At 43.1% G+C, this 19,028-nt stretch overlaps 1 protein-coding gene and 2 long non-coding RNA genes across 8 annotated transcripts; 1 reads left to right on the top strand and 2 right to left on the bottom strand.

The window, feature by feature from the left end:
- Positions 1–98: 98 nt before the first annotated feature.
- fam49al (family with sequence similarity 49 member A, like) lies at positions 99–18,677 on the top strand. 6 transcript variants are annotated; one of them, XM_052070398.1, is made up of 12 exons: positions 99–424; positions 5,588–5,680; positions 10,433–10,512; positions 12,224–12,345; positions 12,444–12,549; positions 13,880–14,016; positions 14,172–14,249; positions 14,521–14,637; positions 14,939–15,018; positions 15,162–15,288; positions 16,162–16,232; positions 16,492–18,677. In XM_052070398.1, the coding sequence occupies exons 3-12, from the start codon at positions 10,440–10,442 to the stop codon at positions 16,553–16,555; spliced, it is 975 nt and encodes a 324-aa protein (XP_051926358.1). In that variant the 5' UTR covers positions 99–424; positions 5,588–5,680; positions 10,433–10,439; the 3' UTR covers positions 16,556–18,677. The 6 variants fall into 6 exon arrangements, with proteins under 6 accessions (XP_051926358.1, XP_051926360.1, XP_051926363.1 ...); XM_052070400.1 differs by lacking the exon at positions 10,433–10,512 and adding an exon at positions 9,528–9,607 and having other exon boundaries at positions 100–424; XM_052070403.1 differs by lacking the exons at positions 5,588–5,680; positions 10,433–10,512 and adding an exon at positions 9,528–9,607 and having other exon boundaries at positions 100–424.
- Positions 1,303–5,635, bottom strand: LOC127603816 (uncharacterized). Its single transcript, XR_007963138.1, has 2 exons — positions 5,559–5,635; positions 1,303–5,312 (listed from the first exon to the last, which is right to left on the bottom strand). It is a non-coding gene; the product is annotated as an uncharacterized LOC127603816 (long non-coding RNA).
- Positions 6,633–12,287, bottom strand: LOC127603815 (uncharacterized). The gene is made up of 3 exons (XR_007963137.1): positions 12,172–12,287; positions 9,756–9,867; positions 6,633–7,594 (listed from the first exon to the last, which is right to left on the bottom strand). It is a non-coding gene; the product is annotated as an uncharacterized LOC127603815 (long non-coding RNA).
- Positions 18,678–19,028: the final 351 nt, after the last annotated feature.

Below are 19,028 nucleotides of genomic sequence, written 5' to 3'. Positions count from 1 at the left end.
GTTGTGAGGACATGTGTGTATGGTGAGGGTCTTTTGTGAGGTGGGAGGAGAAGGGGAGAGGGGGAGTGTGGGGGGCATGGCATTCTATTTCTCATAGCCCAACAGCTGCTGTCTTTAGTGCAGAGGAGGGGAGGGCCGAGTGGCGTGAGGCAGTGCGTGCTCCTCCGCGTTCAATCCACAGCCCCCACGGTGGATACACAAGGAGAAAGAGTCCTCCTCTGAGCGAGACCGAAAGGACTTCTTTTTTTTTCCCACCCCTTTAACCCTCTCTCTTATCCTGTCCTCCTCCCGCGACTTTATCCTCACACCGCTTTTTTTTTAATGTGCCCTTTTGTTCCTCCTCCTCTTTTGTTCCCTTGAATCCATATCTCGGTGTCACCTCGAGGGGAAGGAAAAAGGAAAGCGCATCCGTCCTGCACAGCCGGTAAGCCAGCAGTCTTTTTCCTGTGATGTGATGAGGATGTAGGTTAGCGTCAACTGAGCAATTTAGGGGTGCACGTCGGGGGGGGGGTTGAAGAAGAAGCTGGCCTGGCATGGCTCGTCTTCTTTTCACTGCGGCGCCTGGGCCAAAAAAGTAGCCCCGAGGATTGGCAGTTTTGCTCGTACTGACTGAAGTCCATCAGCGAGCAATGGATGCTAACGTGCATTAATGGGTGTTTCTTTTCAGTGATGGATGGATCGGTGCACACTCGGTACATATGCCACCTAGAACCATCACGCGCACCGTATCTCAGATTGACGGACTGTGAGAGTATTCAATGAGGCATGATGCAAAAATGTTGTTTTTTGTCGGTGTGAGATGCCCCCGTGCACAGGGGCTTAAAAACAAAAGCATGGCTAATGAGCAAGGGTGCAATGGAAAACAAGGCGGGAAGAAAGGAGGAGGAGGAAGAGGGGAGGGGGGATGTGAATGGAGTAAATGGAGGGATGAATGAGGTCCCAAAAAATGTTAACGACTGGGTGTGTGCTGCTGCACCGGATTGGTTACAAAAAAATATATATAACAATATAAATAAAGAAAGAAATAGAATACAAGTGCACGACTGTCGCGCTCTCACATCGAGATGTGAGAACGCGTCAATACATACATTCTCACCCATCCGTATTACCAAGCCCGTTATCAGTTCCTGTTACGATGGTTACCATGACAACCCATCCAATGGGCAATGGGTAGGTGAGAAATTGGGTTCCAAACTAGCAAGCATACCATCACCGTCTACGTGAAGGCTGGATGTTACATATTCCTTTCATAAGGAGTTACATCAGTCTAAAAAGATATCAAAGCGCGCAGTTTTAAAAAAAAAATTCAAGGTAGAGTATTTATTCCACTGTTGCTAGGTCACTCTTTTTGAACACTGGAATCGAGCCGTCCAATTGGTTGGCTGGCAGCGGTGATGCAAGATTCCATCACCCTTCCGAATCTTCTCCGAGCGGCCATAGAAACATCACGGTGCCTCTTTTCTCTCTATCTCATCCTTCTTTTCCTCTCTCTATCATCTCCACTAGCATAGAAAAACCGGTTTGAGCTTTTATTCTTGTCTTTTTCCTCACTAGTAAGACAGTGAAGCACACTCTTTTCCCATTACTAGTACCATTTTTGGCCTACTCGTTTGACCTTAAGATGGATATTAAGGATCTTGAATACATGCTCGAATAACTGAGTTTGCAGCCGTGAGGCGAAGAAGAATTCTTCACATATAACGCCCGAGCAGTTTTACGTCAAAACATTTTGGCACCCGAATGGATGCTCAGAGGGACTTTTTGCCAGTCGAAACTCGAAGCTGAGTCACCAGAGCTGACAAAGACAGAATTTGACAGCGGTTTTTGGCACGTCTGTGGCAAGAATGCGATTGAAATACAGTACAAGATCCATAAAATTGTCAACGCAAAATTCGGGTCTAATCTATGTTAATCTAGTTGCCTGGCCAATGAGTCTACAAAGCACATGTTCAAACATCTGGCACCCTGGTCACGCTTACGATGCTCCTTTTGTGCTCTTCGCTGTTAAGGGGCTGGATCACAAGGCGCATTATTGTAGGCTGGGTAGAAATAATCGTGAAAATTGACATATGAGCCTTCTTGACTGGGCGATGGTGTAATTTAATCCGGTATTGTTGGGAATAGGGCATAAATCCCTAAGAGGGAAGATGATCACATTACTAGGGCACGTGGTGGTCTGACAGAAGAGGCAGCGAGGTGGTCTAAATACACCTACAATACGGAGGGGGCTGTAAATACCGACAGATTATTCATAAAGCGCAACTTGGTGCAGAACATTGAATATGATGACGTGTGACTAGTATATTGTTAGCCTGAATTATATTTGAATGTTTTTGATTTGAATGTTTTTGGAAAAATAAGACAAAATTGTTTTTAAAAAAAAATTCTGTTGATTCAATCCAAAATGACTATGCTAGTAGGCTAACACTACAGCAGCTAACTGGTTGTCGCTTATGCTATAAGGTAACATAGAGCCTTTGCAAAAAGCCTTGCACGGCTTTTTACACTTGAAAATTTGGCCGTGGAATTAATGGGAATGAAAAATACAGGAAGTAGAATTTTACCAAAATCTGCATGCACATGAAGCTAACATAACAGTCTGCACTTTCATTCGGCATTCCATCTTCGAGACGTACTCGAAATTCACGACACCAATCAAAAAAACGAACGAAAGAAAGTTATTTCGTTTGCGTCACTTAAAAATATGTAGCTGACTTTATCCTCCATTTTACCATACAAAGTGCGTTCGGATGACCTCAGCACTTGCTACTGAGTACGTCCAATAATAACGCACTCAAGTTCATTTGTCAATTGGATCAATTTTCAACAGATCAGCCGAATTCCCATCCTGTGGTGCGTGATGCGAGATCAATGACACCAATTTAGAAGCAAGGTGAAGATTATTGGAAGCTAGCTAATAAGAGAAGGGAGCCAGAATTCTACAATTAGCAACTCGGCGATGGGGTCCAGCTCTTATAATAGAACCGGTTCAAGTGTGTAGTTGCCCAAGTTCACTTTCAAACACATTTAGACTTCATTGGTGGAGTTTTTTTCTTTTGTTTTTTTTTCCCCCTCCACCATCTGCTCCATTCCTTCAAGTGATTGTTGTACGCCGTCGCCGTGCCGGTTGGCGTTCGCTATATTTCCCACTCCACTTTCTGCACACACAAAACGGACATGCTGACTAATTAGCCCAGCGTGAGCGAGAGAGGGTTGACTTAGTGGAGCCATTTGGCATCGGACAATGAGGAAGTTGAAGAAAAAAAGAAAACTATAACTATCATTGGACTGCATCGTCACTGCGGCTCAGTGTGGCAGAGCGAGCCCCCCCCCCCCCCCGGACCACACGGGCTGATGTACGATTTGGACGCCCGTAGCCATATATAGATTCTAGATCAGGCGCGGGTCAGAAGTCCGTTCATTTAGTTGTTCTCTGCGACGCTACATTTGTCATTCTTGATGGTCCTTAGGTATTCCATTTAGGACTAAAAAGGTCTCCAACTAAGCAGCACGCCATAACAATCCATCCATCCATTTTCTGTACAGCTTATCTAACAAACTGATAATGTCTCCAATTCCACCTATTTGAAATGTATTTTTCTTTTTTGTTTTGTTTTTTCTTCTTTGCACCGTATTTCTGTTATTGTCTGAGAACGAGAGCCAAGACGATGGCATTAAAATATTAACAGCTACATGAAATAGAATGTGCTGCGCATTGTCAGCGAATTAAGCCTACAATAATCTCTTTTATCAGACAGATTTGTGAGACAATACATGAAAATACAGCACAGACGGGAATGTATAGACATCTTAATAAGAGAGCGCGGAGCGTTCTTTACATGCAAAAGGAGCCTGCAAAAGCCTCAGCTGCTCCCACCCATCTTTTTGTGTCCATGTGGAAAAATTATGTCTCAATGAAGCACAATGGGGGGGGGGGGGGATCTGCCTTCTCGTCTTTTTTTTAATCTAACGCTCAATAACCACCCGTACACCAGGGCTAGCTTCTTGCTTGTCTCCTTGTGCGGGGTTTTCTCTCACCTCATCGTCCTACTTACAAACTGATGTGAAACCTAAACTCCATCCAAGTCAATAGAAACTTTAATCATAGTGCTTCAAGTGCATTAATGAGCACAATTGAAAATAGCCATCCATCAAAACGTGGAGTGGGACCCCCGAAGCGGTCCGAGTCAAATTAGATAAGACGCCTGCTCTGAATTTGACTTGACACGAGCCCATTAATATTCGCGACAACGGCCTCTCCTTCCTTACATTTCATTAGCTCCATTCACGGGGCTCTGTTGGTGTGGGCGTTACACTATTGTTGTGCAGTGTCCTATGTGTGATAAGTGAAGGCGCAGAGGTCAAACATAGTGCACTTCACCTTACAAAAAAAAAAAAAAAACTATTTCTCTCAGATCACAGCCACTGCCTACTGTGCAATACTTGACCTTTGGGCTCTTAGCCCTCAGCTGACGGGACAGATCAATACACATTAGCAGTTTACTCAAGGAGACAGTCGAAACAAATCAGTGGGGGGATCTGGATGATCCGCAATACGTTCACTGTGAGATTTCACTGTTGTCGACGTGTGTGTGTTGTGGATTCATCCAACTGTCATCTGACAATATTTTTTCTCAATTTGTTCATCCACCAATTCATCATCAATTTGTCTTTTATCATTCATCACGGTTTACCTTTGACAATTGATCGTCTAACCCATCACAATTCATCCATATCCCATTATCATTAATGGCTCATCATCCATCATCCATTAGCCATTCTACTAATCGCATTTCATACTTCATCCTTGACGTGTCACCCGTCATTCTTTTCTAATCATCCATCATATTTTACATGACTCTGATTTCTTTTCATCCTCCATCATTCTGTACTCATCTTCCATCATCTGTTACCCATCACATTTCAATCTGTAACAATCATGTTTGACCCATGATCCATCCATCATGTTGTAGCCATCAGTCATCATTTACCCCTCTCGCCAACTCCTCCTTTTGTCCCCGCACACCTCATTTTTGACTGATCAACCGTCTTCAACTTGTCATAATTCATTCCTGACCAACCATCAAGCCAACTTTCCATTAATTGACAAGGCGTATCATCCCATACAATTCATATTTCACCCATCCATCAGTCACACTTTGTACCTTAGTCAGAGGCGGCTTGGCTCGGTGGGTAGAGCGGTCGTTTCCCAACCGAGAGGTTGGTGGTTTGATCCCCGGTCACTGCTACCACGTCGAAGTGCCTTTGAGCAAGATACTGAACCACCAGGTGCTCCTTATGCTGCGTCATCACTAGGTGAATGAGGTAACATGGGAAAGCGCTTTGAGTACCCAAGGTAGAAAAACGCAACATAAGTGACAGCCCATTTCCAGGTTCGCTAATCATCTTCAACAGAATACGGTCATGGAAATGGAATGTATACCATTTAGTACAAGGTTGATTTCTTTCACTGTTATCTATAAGCACCTCATCTTGCCCTCTGAACGACGGTGTGAATCCCTGACTTCAAACAACATCCGCAGTCTCACTTCACTTACCCTGCTCTTGTCTGTTTGGCTGTCATCAGGTGCTGGCTGCTGATGCTCGGACCGTCGCGTGGAGCGGACAAGCCCCGGTTGACGCAGTGAAGTATTTCTGCGGGAGTCGACGCAAAAATTAGGTAATAGGCGAGCACAGGGGCAGGGAAGTAGCGAAATAAGGACACGGAACAGATGGCGGGGCCAATAAGAAGCAACGGAAGGGACAATTTAGGGAGGATGAAGGGCACGGAGGGAGAAAGTTGCATATGTAGATCCGGGTCACAGTCCCTTTGAAGGTGACGAATATGGAGATTAGAAGGTTTGACTCGGCGGCCATGTTGGGGAGCAGAGCTGGTTTTGTAATGCAGCCCCCCCCCAAGGCGGTGACAGGAGGGATCTTTCATGGAGGGAGCGTGACTGTTGCCGCTTGGCTTCCTGTCTGGGCGCCGTATGGGAACGCATTTGGCGTCTGAAGGACTGCTTTCTCTCAGCAGACTGCAGATGAGGGTGCAACGCGGCCCACAAACACACATACGCACCCACACATCTGATGACCTTTGCGTCACGTGCATTACGGGTAGCGATTTCCGTCCCGCCACTTGGATTGCTTTTACACCTGCGGGGCCACCAGTGCAAGTAAAAAGCAGCTTGATGGAGATGCGCTGTGACAACACTAGGTCGAGAGAAGTGGTGAAATAGAGAAGGCGAGCTCGAGGGTATATAATATTTTTTTTTGGGTGACGGGAGATTAAAAGGAAAAGAGACGCTTTTGTGTTTGCTTACACACAAGCGGACGATAATGCCTTCAGATATAGGAAAGGAGAACCAGCCGTCGATACTCTTGAAGCTATTTCTTGAATGCTGGGAGAAGAGTAAAACATGCAGGACACAGAAACTCACCGATACCAACACACAGATACTATGAAACGACCGAATTTTCTTTTGTGTGTGCAGATTTGTTAAAAATTCACACGTTTAAAATGTGTGGGAGGGGAAAGATTGATGGTTTCCATCTTGTGCATTTTCATCGATTGGGGCTTGGGGTCCTGGAAAGGATCCCGTGCAAAATGGGGTTTCACTGCATTAATGATCTTTGTATCCTAAGAGCTTCTGCTTTCACGAGCAAACTCGGGCACCCGAGAAAAGCCGCGGCTTTAAATAACAATCCGAAAAAGAGAAGTGTGAAGTGGAAAGAGATGCGCCGAGACGCAAAGCGAAACGAGGCGGGAGTGGAAGTTATTAAGTGTTGAGTAACGGCAGACCCCGCTTCCGCGGAATAACACAAAAGAGAGGAGAGAGGGACTTAAAAGGATACCGGCAAACAAGTGGTGACGCATTTAAAAAAAAACCAAACAAACAAAAACGGGTTAGCGGCTTTTGTCCATTTGCAGCAGTGTTTTGAAGAAAAATATTAAAGATGGCCATTATCAGATAAGTGTGTGGTGTGCGTGATGGAGACTTTTTTTTTTCCACACGTCAAGCATCCTTAGCTGTGAGGCGAATGGACCATATCACCAGGCCAACAGTTACCTGGCAACCATAAGCCGAGCGCTGCTCTCAGCCTGGATCGCATATCGCTACTCTTTGTGTGTATGTTCGTCGGACACTCGATTAGGTATACTTGCACAAATGTGTCTCTTGACTGCTCGGTTTTGATTGATTGTCTTAATTTGCACTGCTGCACCGCGTTACACGGAGAACAGTTTTAAAAAAAAATATATATGCTAAGCTTCTATTGTAACGCTAAATGAAGTTGAGCAATGACGTCACGGAATTAAACAGATTGCGTATTATTTTTCTTGTATGATGCATCAGTGAACTTTGGCTGGCCCGGCTGGTGGCGCCGGGCCAGCAGACCGCCGCTAATGTCAGACCCCGTCCTTCAACAGCCCTCAGATTTTGCCCGTCATCCTTTATCAATCCGATTTCAAACGTCAACTGAAATCTCTTACTCGTCATTCCTCACTGATCATATTTTTTCGTTACTTACCTCGAGATGTATTCATGAGGTTGGAGCAGGTGGTCAGTCACAAGACCACCACTGCAGTGACTACCTGAGAATACATCAAGAGTGAAGTGAGAGTGATTCAACGCGTACAGCTCAGCCCCCCCCCCCCCCCCCTTATAACGCGACCCAACAGAAGCGGAGGCGAAGCGCACGAGGCGGGCCGCGGATGATATGAAAGCGCTTCAGTCGGTGTCAGCAACTGACCGTGTAACTCAATTCCGTCCATTTTGCTCCTCTTCCTCCAAGTGCTGCATTATAAACTCTCTATGCCCCCACCGTGGCATCGAGGAAACATTCGAGCGAGGCTGGATTTTGCCGGTGGGGTACACTGGCCATACCATTGGGTACACCGACTAGGGGTGGGCATATCAATCGATTTATTTGATCGGTGATTTGCAAAGTGTTGTACCGGGGGCCTATCTTGGATCGTAAATCATCAGTGAATGAAATGTTCAAACTGTATATAAGAATACAGTGGCTAAACCCCGCTTTAAATACAGTACATCTTTTAGGTACCGTTCAGTTGTATTTGACTTTTAAAACAAATGCCGGAGTCATGAGTTTGGCACACATTTCATCAAAAGAGCAGCGACATTTCTCTGTTTTTTCCAGTTTGTTTTGGGGAAAGAACACCAGACAGTTTCATTTCCTCAGTGGGGTCATATTAAAACTTGCATCACAGCATGCTAGCTGATGTTTACTGCCTGATAGCCTGCCCGTCAGGCACCGGCACATTATTTGATATTTCATCCAAGAATTGCCATGGCTAAGGTGAGAATGCTTAGTTTTTTGGTGGTAAGGTGAGAGTGCTTCGTTTTTGGTATCAGTTTGGATTTGTTATGGCTGTTAGCTACGTACGACGTTTTGCTTCGGATGCACTTGTTTTCTTAAAGTAGTTTTTACCTCAAATTGATTTCAGGACTATTGTTGTTCATGGAGAATTCTTGAAACATTTCTTGAATGGGATGTCAGGAGATAGCAATGAGCAACATAGCGAGTGACTTTTTGACGTGTTTATTTAGGCACCTGAAGACTCTGAGACTGCGTCCTAATGAATGAATGGTGCTCAATTTAAAGCTACCATTGGCTAATTTAACCTCAACAATAACCATCCATCTATCCATTTTCTAATCCGCTTATCCTCACGAGGGTCGCGGATCTATGCTGGATCTATCCCAACGGGATAGGCGGGGGACACCCTGAACCGGTAGCCAGCCAATTGCAGGGCACACAGAGACACTCACATCGAGGGATAATTTAGAGTGTTCCATTGACCTGCCATGCATGTTTTTGGAATGTGGGAGGAAATCAGAGTACCCGGAGAAAACCCACGAAGGCACAGGGAGAACATGCAAAATCCACATAAATTCGGAATAGAACCTCTGTGCACCCCGATGCGGACGGCCCAACCAGTTGACCACCGTGCCGCCTCGACAATAACCAAACGCTGAAAATGACTCTCGTAAGTGGAAAAGGAGTGGCACGTTTCCCGTCTGGGATCTCATTCCATTGTCCGGGTGTATAAATAATGCTGTGGGCCAATCTGAAGGTCCATGACGACGTAACCGGGCCTTTCTTTGCATTGGCTTGCTACAAAGGATTAGCACGTGGCCACAGGCTAGTAAGTGTGCAGCGCTTGTTAAGAAATATCTATAGACCGATGGATGTATAGTGAGGGGCATTAGAGGGGGAGACAAGAGTGTGCAAAGCAGGCTGTTATTAGGTTAGGATAGCCGTGTAAACGGATTAGAAGCTACTGGAGAGCTCTCAGTGAGCGAGCTAAATGATTCACTGCTGGATTCAGACGCCCAACCTCTAATTGAATAGGACAATTAAAGGCACAAACTCTGCGTCATTTTTTGCCTTTCCAAAGACAGAAGGAGGGGGGGGGGGGTAGTGATGTGATTTTTTTCATTTCCAGCGGGTTTTGGCGCATTGTGTGCATTTTTTTTTTTTGTTTGCTGTTTCCTCCCGTCCAGGTCGCCAGCCATGGGGAACCTCATTAAGGTCCTTGGCAAGGATTTAGAAAACTGTCCTCATTTTTTCCTGGACTTTGAAAGTAAGTAAGAGGTGTGCGTGTACGTGCTTGGGATGTGAGTACACGTGGGTGTGTGTTGATGTGTCGGTGTGTGTGCGTGTGTCTATATGTGTGTGTTTGTGTGGAGCAGAGGTGTACTGTGGGAGGCGGCAGGGTGGAGGCACTTTACCGGTTTGCCGATTGTGTAATGCCGTGTCGTTGTGGGTGTTGTTCGTTGTTATCAGAGCCTCTGTAGTCCCACTTCTGCAATATTCGGTACAGACGCACGATCTGATGAGACCCTGTTAAGGGAAAAATGATCAGCCTTTGGGAGACAACAAGCACTTTATATAATATATATATATATATCTATTACACACACATACAGTATATATATATACAGTATACAGTATATATATATTTTTTAGGCAAACAATGTCAATATTGTTGTGTCAATATTATTTTTTAGTGGCTAAAGATGTTGCGTTAGCGGTCACGCTACCGTTATTCCGCCGATCAAATTGACCAATTGTAGCGTTAAAAACCCTCAAAAATATGTTTTAAAATGTTTTTTTTTAAAAACAACTATTCTTAAGGCACTACATAACGGTGCAAATAACAAATTCATTGTTTGTTTTCCTGAGTGGGACTAAAGAAGATCTGTGTCCACGTTGCCATGCGCCCGCCATGCCATCCCAACAGCTCACTCATCCCGCTCTGACACATATACACACACATGCAAACACTCTCACACACACACACACACACACGTATGTGGACACACACACCTAGGTGGCACCAGCACGTACACCACCCCGACACCCGTCCCCTCATCACCCACAGATGTCTCCCCTTTTTCTGTTCCAGGGGGCTCATGGGAAACCTCCTGAAAGTGCTGGCTTGCGCCGAACTTGAGCATGGCCCAATAGTTTTCCTTGACTTTGAACGTGAGACCATCCGCTTCTTATGTTTTTTTTTTTTTTTTTAAATTTGGGTCGCTTTTTACTTTTGTCGCCTTTTTTATGTCCACCCCTCATGCATCCTAATGAGCTGACCATCTCTGCGTTCAAGCCTCTCCTTTCTTTTCCACCCGGGATTGGCATTCGCGAATCTGTCATTATTTATTTATTTGAACTGTTCTGAACATCACAAAATTTGACAGACACACAATAGCAGAATGGCAAGACAAAAATGAGGTGCGAATGCCAGTCCTGTGTGGGTTTGTCTTGCTCCGGGATGCCGATGGCTTAAAAAAAAAAAAAAGAAAGTCTCTCGGCATCTGCTCACCTCCTCGTATGTGTGTCATTTGTGCATATGTGTGAATTGATGTGTATGAGCGGGATGACAGAAAGCCAGAACGATTTTGCCAAAAGAAACCACCTCTGTCCTTCCTTTTCCCATTTCTCCTTCACAGTTTTTCAAATGTGTTCACAATTTGATTCTTAAAAACAGCGGTGCCTTTGACTTACAAGTTAAATATCTTCCGTAACCGTGCTCCTACCCCAAATAATGCTTCCCTATTTAAACGAATGCATATAGTCATTGTAATAATACGTTCATGCCCCTGTCAAACATCAAACAAAAATGGTTTACTTTTGGAGAAAATATCCAAGGACATCGATGTCTTTGCCTTTCTGTGGCTCTTCCAGTCTCTCTGAACCTCTGTTAGTGTCCCGAATGCAAACCAAACCGGTTCTAACGGAGGCTTACCTACCGAAAATCAGCATCAAGCGAGTGAGTCAGAAATCAAATAGCTACACAGTTCTGTATATGAGCAAATTTCGGGATTCCTCAGCGGGGTGGAGAAGGCCTCAAGGTGTAAGATTAGCCTCATTTCTACCTGAGTCACATGCAACACACATAACGGAGGGAAAGCGCAAAAAAACAAACAAACAGCGGGATGACTCAAGAGGCCTCATCCGTTGTTATGTGCATATCCCGCAAATGTTTACTCTTCCCCCACACACATCACGGGCACGCGGCAGACCAAATGGGACCAAGACGAGAACAAAGCTCAAGTTAACAGCTTGAACGTTGCTCACGTGCGAAATAAACGCAATCTTCCCATTCACTAAAACTGAGAGGAGAAGGTTGGGAAGCTTAGTTAATAGCTCGTATCACCTAATGAAAACTGTAAGAATGATATTTGGGCCCCCCAATATCGATCATGTAAACACACACCAAATGATATGACTGGAAAATCTGCAAAGCAATTGAGAAAAGAACACTTGCAGAATATTTTTTGGTACATAAAACATTGAGAAATATGTGAATACGTACCTTCACAAAGACTGAGACTTACATTTTCAATTTTAAAAGAAAATCGAGCTGTCTCAAATGTCAGTTTTAAGCCTTCAAAATGGACTTTCACATTCATTAATGAATCATGTGTTAGTCGCCCAAAGGAAGTAATTCCTTTTTACAGTGACTGAGCATGATATCCGAATGAGTAATGGACTACACTTACGTACATAGTGGATGTATACGATGCTGTGATGTCGCAACAAATAAGGCGTTTATCACAATCTTGAGGGGGCAACATCCTTTCAGCACACAAATCTTAATTCTTACAACATCCAACCCTCGTATCTCTTCCCGCTCCTTACTTCATACGTTCACTTCCTCCCCGTCCTCTTTCCTTCCCTCATCTCGTCTCAGATGCCCAGCCCACCGAGGCCGAGACGGCCGTGTGGAATCAGGTCAGCGCCGTATTGGAGGAGGCCCATGGGATTCTGGCTGAGCTGCAGTCCTATAATGGCGCCGGGCAGGAGATACGAGAAGTAAGTGTTGGTGGACAATAAACCGAGCTCATTGTGGACATGTTACACGGATACGGCAATGCATGAGCGTATAACATGCGACTGACATCGACCTGTAGGCCATTCAGAACCCGGGTGACCTGGCTCTGCAAGAGAAGGCCTGGAATGCAGTGTGTCCTCTGGTGGCCAAGCTGAAGCGTTTCTACGAGTTCTCACTGCGCCTGGGTGAGCGAAGAGAATGTTTGTTATCATACATACAGTACGTGCGCGTGACGTGGTTACACTCACCCAGACTCTCGCATGCACTCACAATGCTCACTCATTCGCCTACTCACAGAAAACACACACACCCACACAGTCACTCATTCATACACTCATTTTCACCCTCATACGCAGGTAGCGCTCACTCACTCGCTACTAATTACTTCGCCAACAACCAAACTACCTCCCTATTCAGTACCTCACTAGCTAACTACATACTACTCACTCACTCTCATACATAGTCAGTTGTTGCTACAGTAACCGTGATGGAGCCAGACGGATGAAGTGAGCCTGCCCAGCCGCCTCCTCTACTCTGCCTACGAACATCGTGAACGCTGAACATTGTGTTCCCACTGTATCGCCCAAAGCCTCACCAATTATTCATGTGAATGTATCAGCGCTAATGTTTCCATTTTATCCATCTATCACATTGCTAGTAAGCTACTACAATCTAGCTAGCTAGCTAGTAGCAACCTACCTACCTCCCTTTTACTACCCTTATGAGCTTTAGCTTCTCCATCAAGGATCTACATTATGTACATATCCACCCTTTTCTTCGACCTTTTTACAAGAAGGTAGAGTACGGTATGACTCTTGCCCAATCTGTCATTTTGCCCTCAGTGATTATGGGTGGTGAGGAGGAGGAGGGAGGAAGGGCGAGGGCCCTTTAGATGAAACACTTGACTTTGTATTTATAGAGGGCCCCTATACATTTTTAATGGAGAGATGGGACCCTGTGATACTTTCTCCCACTCTGTTGGAGCCAAATAGATCGGCTCGCAGGACCTTTGAGGCAGGAGCCAGCTGATTAGTTTGCCATCGAGTTAGCTCTAGCCTTTCAACTAGCAAGCGTCTCACCAAATAACTCTATAATTGCTACCAGTTTATCAAAATAAAATATCAAGCTTGTCCCTCAACCTATCTACCCCTATCTACGTCTAACTTGGAAACTAGAAAAGATTCCTATGTACCAACCAACTTAACTAGCTAGCGTTACCTTTTCAACTAGCAAGCTACCTGTGTACTCATCATCTCGCCCGATAGCTATCTATGGCATCTCTAGCTACCTAATCAGATGTATGATTAGCTCTCTTATTTGCTCTACCATGTCGAATCGCTACCACCCTGCCCACTCACCTACAAAAATATAAAGTAAATATCTCTGACTCAAAGCCTGAAACAGACTTTCACTTCGTGACAAGATTAGAACAAAATTACACCCGCCTGCGCGGAGGAAGATTAGTGTCTTTAAAACTCAATTTCTAAAAGGTTCTCCACATGTGTTTGCGTGTAGAAAATGCCCTGCGCAGCCTGCTGGAGGCGCTGACGAGCCCACCTTACGCCCCCATGCAGCACCTGGAAAGAGAGCAGGCCCTGGCCAAGCAGTTTGCAGAGATTCTCCATTTTACGCTCAGCTTTGATGAGCTCAAGGTGAGAAATATAAACGTAGTTTTTTTTCTTATACTAAACACAAAGTTGGGCAGTCTATGCTGAGCCACACAATCCTAAAAACAAATAAAACTACCAAGGAACTACTCTAACAAAACCTGAAAACCCTGTCATAAACTTTTGTTGTCTGTGTGCAGATGACAAATCCAGCCATTCAGAATGACTTCAGCTACTACAGGAGGACCATTAGTAGGAACCGGCTTAACAACCAGCAGGTAGGGGTCTGCTATTTATCTTATAGAATTTATTCACATCAATATTTGTGTTAAAATGTCTTTGAGTAGGTTTGTTGTTGTTGTTGATAATTATATGAGTAGTTTTGTATTTGTTTGTATTTTTTTTAAGTTTAGCTGAATATTTGATCATAACCATTTCTGAATTAAGTTTCATAATTTGTTTTAATTCCTTGTATACTTTGAATTTTAGAATGTAAAATGTAAATTAGTCGGACATTTGACAACAAATTTAATGTAAAATGTGCGGCAGTTGGAAGCGGAAAACGAGGTGAACAATGAGATGGCCAACCGAATGTCGCTGTTCTACGCCGAGGCCACGCCCATGTTGAAGACCCTGAGCAATGCCACCACCAAGTTTGTCTCAGAGGTAACATTCTTTTCATCGAAGCAAATGTCCAATGCGAAGAAAAAAAAACAAATAAAAGAAACAACAAATATTTTTCACTTTGTCTACTCCGTTTGGGTTTTGCTGAATAATTTAAATTGAAGTTGATCCTATTCATCACTAGCACGGAAACCAGAGTGTTTACAGGTGGAAAAACGACCAATTAGGAGTTGATGCTCTGTCTTCACTTTGTATTGAATAGTACAAAAGTTACTTACTTATGTTGTTAATAATCACTATAAAGCGATGTTTACATTTTAATGTTAAACTTGCCTTCCTTCAGAACAAAACCTTACCCATCGAGGATACCACAGACTGCCTGAGCACCATGGCCTGTGTGTGCCGTGTCATGCTTGAAACCCCGTGAGTACTTTTTTTTTTTTTCCACATCTCCGTTTTTTCCTGTGGAGGCACTAAAGCCTTTTGATCATATTCGATTTGAGGTCCTTATAATAGTACGCTCGAGTTTCGAGTCAACTACAGCAGTAGCGGTGTGTGTCTTTCAGGGAATACCGCTGCCGGTTCACCAACACGGACACCATGTTGTTCTGCATGAGGGTCATGGTGGGCGTCATCATCCTCTACGACCACGTCCACCCCGTCGGGGCGTTTGCCAAGACATCTAAAATCGATGTGAGTGGTGTTTTGCCAAACATGACGTTTTCAAGTTGCCTCCTTGGTGGCTGATATTATGAAGTGAACACATGATATTCAAAGTCGGTATGGTAAACATGATTAGTGGATGCAGTACTAAAGCCTAACTGGTGCGCCACGACTCACTTCAACACATTTCCTGGCGACCAAGAAGCTACAAGATTGATCTTTGTCAAAATAGAGCTCCCCAACTAATTTGATTGCAGTGTCTTGGTACAGAGATGCTCCAAGATGGTAGCAAAGAAATACTTTTGTATAAACTTTAACTTAGTTCCTTGGGCCCAAAATACCACAAGATGGTGGCGCAGCAATACATGAGTACAATGAGAACAAATAATGGTGAGACAGGTTCCAAAACCGTTTTTTTAATGGTCTGTCCCTTCCATCCGTTCACATTTAGTCTGGGGAAAATAAAAATTGAATGAAATTATTTTCAAACACTATTTTTTTTCTTCCCTACAGAATTGCAGTTTGTCTTATAGTAATCAAATCTAAACAAATGTATATAAAACAAACAAAAAAAAACACAATTTCAACCGGAGTGTCAGATTATTTCAAATGTTCAACCCTAGGTTATTTGTCACCCTCTTTTAAAATCACCAAAAACAATTGGCAATCCCAGGGATTATTATTATATTCGACTTTTACGCTGTAACAAGGAGTCAGCGGGTTATTTATGACTCTGGCGAAAACAACTGAAACAATTTTCACTCCTTGACTGCTTTTCAAAGCGCTGGCAGGCCCAGAGTATTTTGCTGTGTCATTGTTTGGACCGTCGCTGGCAACGAGGCGGCACGGAAGAATTATTGCTGACCTTTTGTAAGCGCCCGTGTTGTCTTTGCTTCCGCACAGATGAAGGGCTGCATCAAGGTCCTTAAAGAGCAGCCGTCCAACAGTGTGGAGGGACTTCTCAACGCACTGAGGTGTGTGTCCGTCCGTCTGTCCATCCGTGTCAGCTTGCGAGGGTTTTCTACAAAATATAATATATTATATACAAAATATATATTTCTTTTCAAATATGACTTTGGCTGTATTTTATACAGCAAAGGTACTTCAATTAGGCAAATACTGCAAGAACTCAATAACTACAATGAAGAAAGACAAAAAGAAAAAAAAAGATTAGGCCAACTCATTTCTTACTGGCTACACTGTTCGAATCACGATCGTCTGTGTGTTCCTCAGGTATACGACACGACATCTAAACGACGACAGCACCTCCAAACAGATCCGGGCGCTGCTGCAATGAACGAGGGAAGCGGGGATGGGTGTGCACTTCAAAACGAAAAGAAAAGAGAGAGCGAAACACCAACTAAGGGGCCCGTTTGTTTACGACAAATAACTCCAGACGACGAGAATAATAACGCACACAAAAAAAAAAAAGAGTTCTATTTATTGTCAGCTGTCCTCCATTCTGTCTCTTGTTTTGTAAAGTAAGAAAATAGAGATGATTAAAAAAAGCTAGAAAATATAAGATATACTGTATATTAAAAAAAAAACCCGAAGCAGCAGATTAAAAATAAGTAGAATTACCAATAAGAGAGGACGCTTTTATTGCCAATTTAGGTGCGAGTGGATGCAGAGCTGACACTTAATTCCTGCGGTAGTCCTGACAAGTAAGTTTGTGGTTCTCCCACCAGGCTGAAGTCTCAACATACAGTGAAGCGATGTGATGGGCGATTTCCGGAGAATTGCTTTGCAATATTTTGGAGTGTTGAGGATCGGCTCGGTGGAAGGATGTCATCATTTTTATTCTTTTCTTTGAGTTCATGTCGCAGGCTATTACTTGTGCAACATAGTTCTCTCTCTCTCTCTCTCTCTCTCTCTCTCTCTCTCTTTGCTAATGTGCTTTTAGCCATCAATGTGCTTACTTGTCATCCACCTGAGCACTTTGCACTAGTTTCAAAGTGCTGCCTCTTCTTTATTTTTATTTATTTTTTAATTTTTTTTGGGGTGAAGCCATAGCATTGCTTTCTGCTACTGGGACAAGTTGCAAGAAGGACATTCATCACCTATTAACCCTCCTGTTACGTTCGGTTCTCAGGAACAACAATTTGACCCAGGACTTGTTGAGCTATTCAAAAAAGTGTCCAAAACAAAACCAGAAAACATTGCTTATATGTCATGATCAAGGCAACTACTAAGAATTACAAAAAGCTTTATAACCAACAACTCACAGTTCATGCAAGTAATTTCAGGACGTGTTGAATTATCCAAAGATGACCGAGACAAAACAACAAAATACCAATAAACTTAGCTTCTGTTTCTTTTTTTTTGGTTTTGTTTTTACCCCATGACAAAGAACAGTGTCAATAATGTTCCGGGGTCTGTTTGACCCAGGACATTTTCAATTTTCCAAAAGTGTATTGGGGGCTGAGGGGGTTATTTCTTATTATTTATTGCATTCGCGACCACTGTGATCAAGCTTTTGTGCATTGCACCTCTCACAAATCATCAGACCAACAATGAGTTAGGTCAATTTGACCCGGGCCAAATTTAAATTAATGGTTAGTATACTTAAGTCTACTAAAAGCATTTCAATTTTTTTATGATATAATTTAATAGGAGTGATGTTTTTAAAATAAATGTAGGATTTTATAAAAAGGAAAAAAAATACTCATTCTTTTGTTTACTCTTGTTCTTTATTTCTGTTCTGTATTAAAATCGGGTCCATTTGACCCGTAACATAACAGGAGGGCCAAATCCTTATTTCTCATTCTATTTTTTACACACACCAGTTTCGAAGGTAAGTCAGCAGACATGTAAATTTCCCCAGTGTGGGAAAAATAAGGATATCTTAAATCAACGGTTGCAAGAACATTTGCATTTAGTCAGCGAGAAATTATGTCCCAGCTTTGTCGGCCAATAAGAGTCACACTCCCAAAAAAAAAAAAAAAAAGACTTAAAAAAATTAATTTAAAGCAGTGATGTACGTTGGATGTCCATAGGCTTTTAGTCTACATCGATTTGATCTCTTAAATTCTATTTTCTATACAGGGGTATGTGCACAAGCATAGTCTGTATAAAGTAGATGGCATGTTGTACGAGGTCTGGATGAACGTGTGTAAATAGTGTGTTTTTATTCATTTCTAATTGTTCAGTGATACTGAAATGGGTGACATGTGTCTGCCTAATTGGACCATCAGACTTGCCGTAGTCATCGGGATTTTTTTTTTCTTTTCGATATTCCAGGGATTCAGCTTTCATCATAGCAAATGAACTAGAGCGGGAAGGGAGGGGGCGAAAGTGGTGCGTGTGTTTGTGTGCGCGAAAATGTGTATGTTAGGATGGGTTGATGGGATGGGGGCTATCCATTTGCTTGTTATTTTGTACATTTTGTGCAACAATAAACTTGTCATTTATTACATCCACCCGCTGCTGTGCGTCATTACAGAATAGTCATAAGATTTATTATACATTCGCATTATTGATATAAGGCTCTACTTTTATTTACCATTTTATTCACGAACCCAAAGGTTCACATATTTACTTCATTGGATTAAATGATCTTGATTATGAATCTTTCTTTGATACATTGATGACTGCTGTCAGGCTGCTGAATAAAAATAACAATAATAATAATAATAATAATTAAATGATGTGAAAAACAATTGTAAATAGCACTGTGATTTATCCGTTTTGTAATTATATTGCACTTAATTGAACGGTGTTTGTTGTTGTTTTTTCTTCTTTCTACCTACATTCTTGCTGCTGGAGCCTGT

Source organism: Hippocampus zosterae, chromosome 7, assembly GCF_025434085.1.
Source record: "Hippocampus zosterae strain Florida chromosome 7, ASM2543408v3, whole genome shotgun sequence".
In the NCBI taxonomy this organism is placed as follows: Eukaryota; Metazoa; Chordata; class Actinopteri; order Syngnathiformes; family Syngnathidae; genus Hippocampus; species Hippocampus zosterae.
The sequence above is the reverse complement of the archived record's forward strand: the minus strand, read 5'-3'. Positions and strand labels throughout refer to the sequence as shown.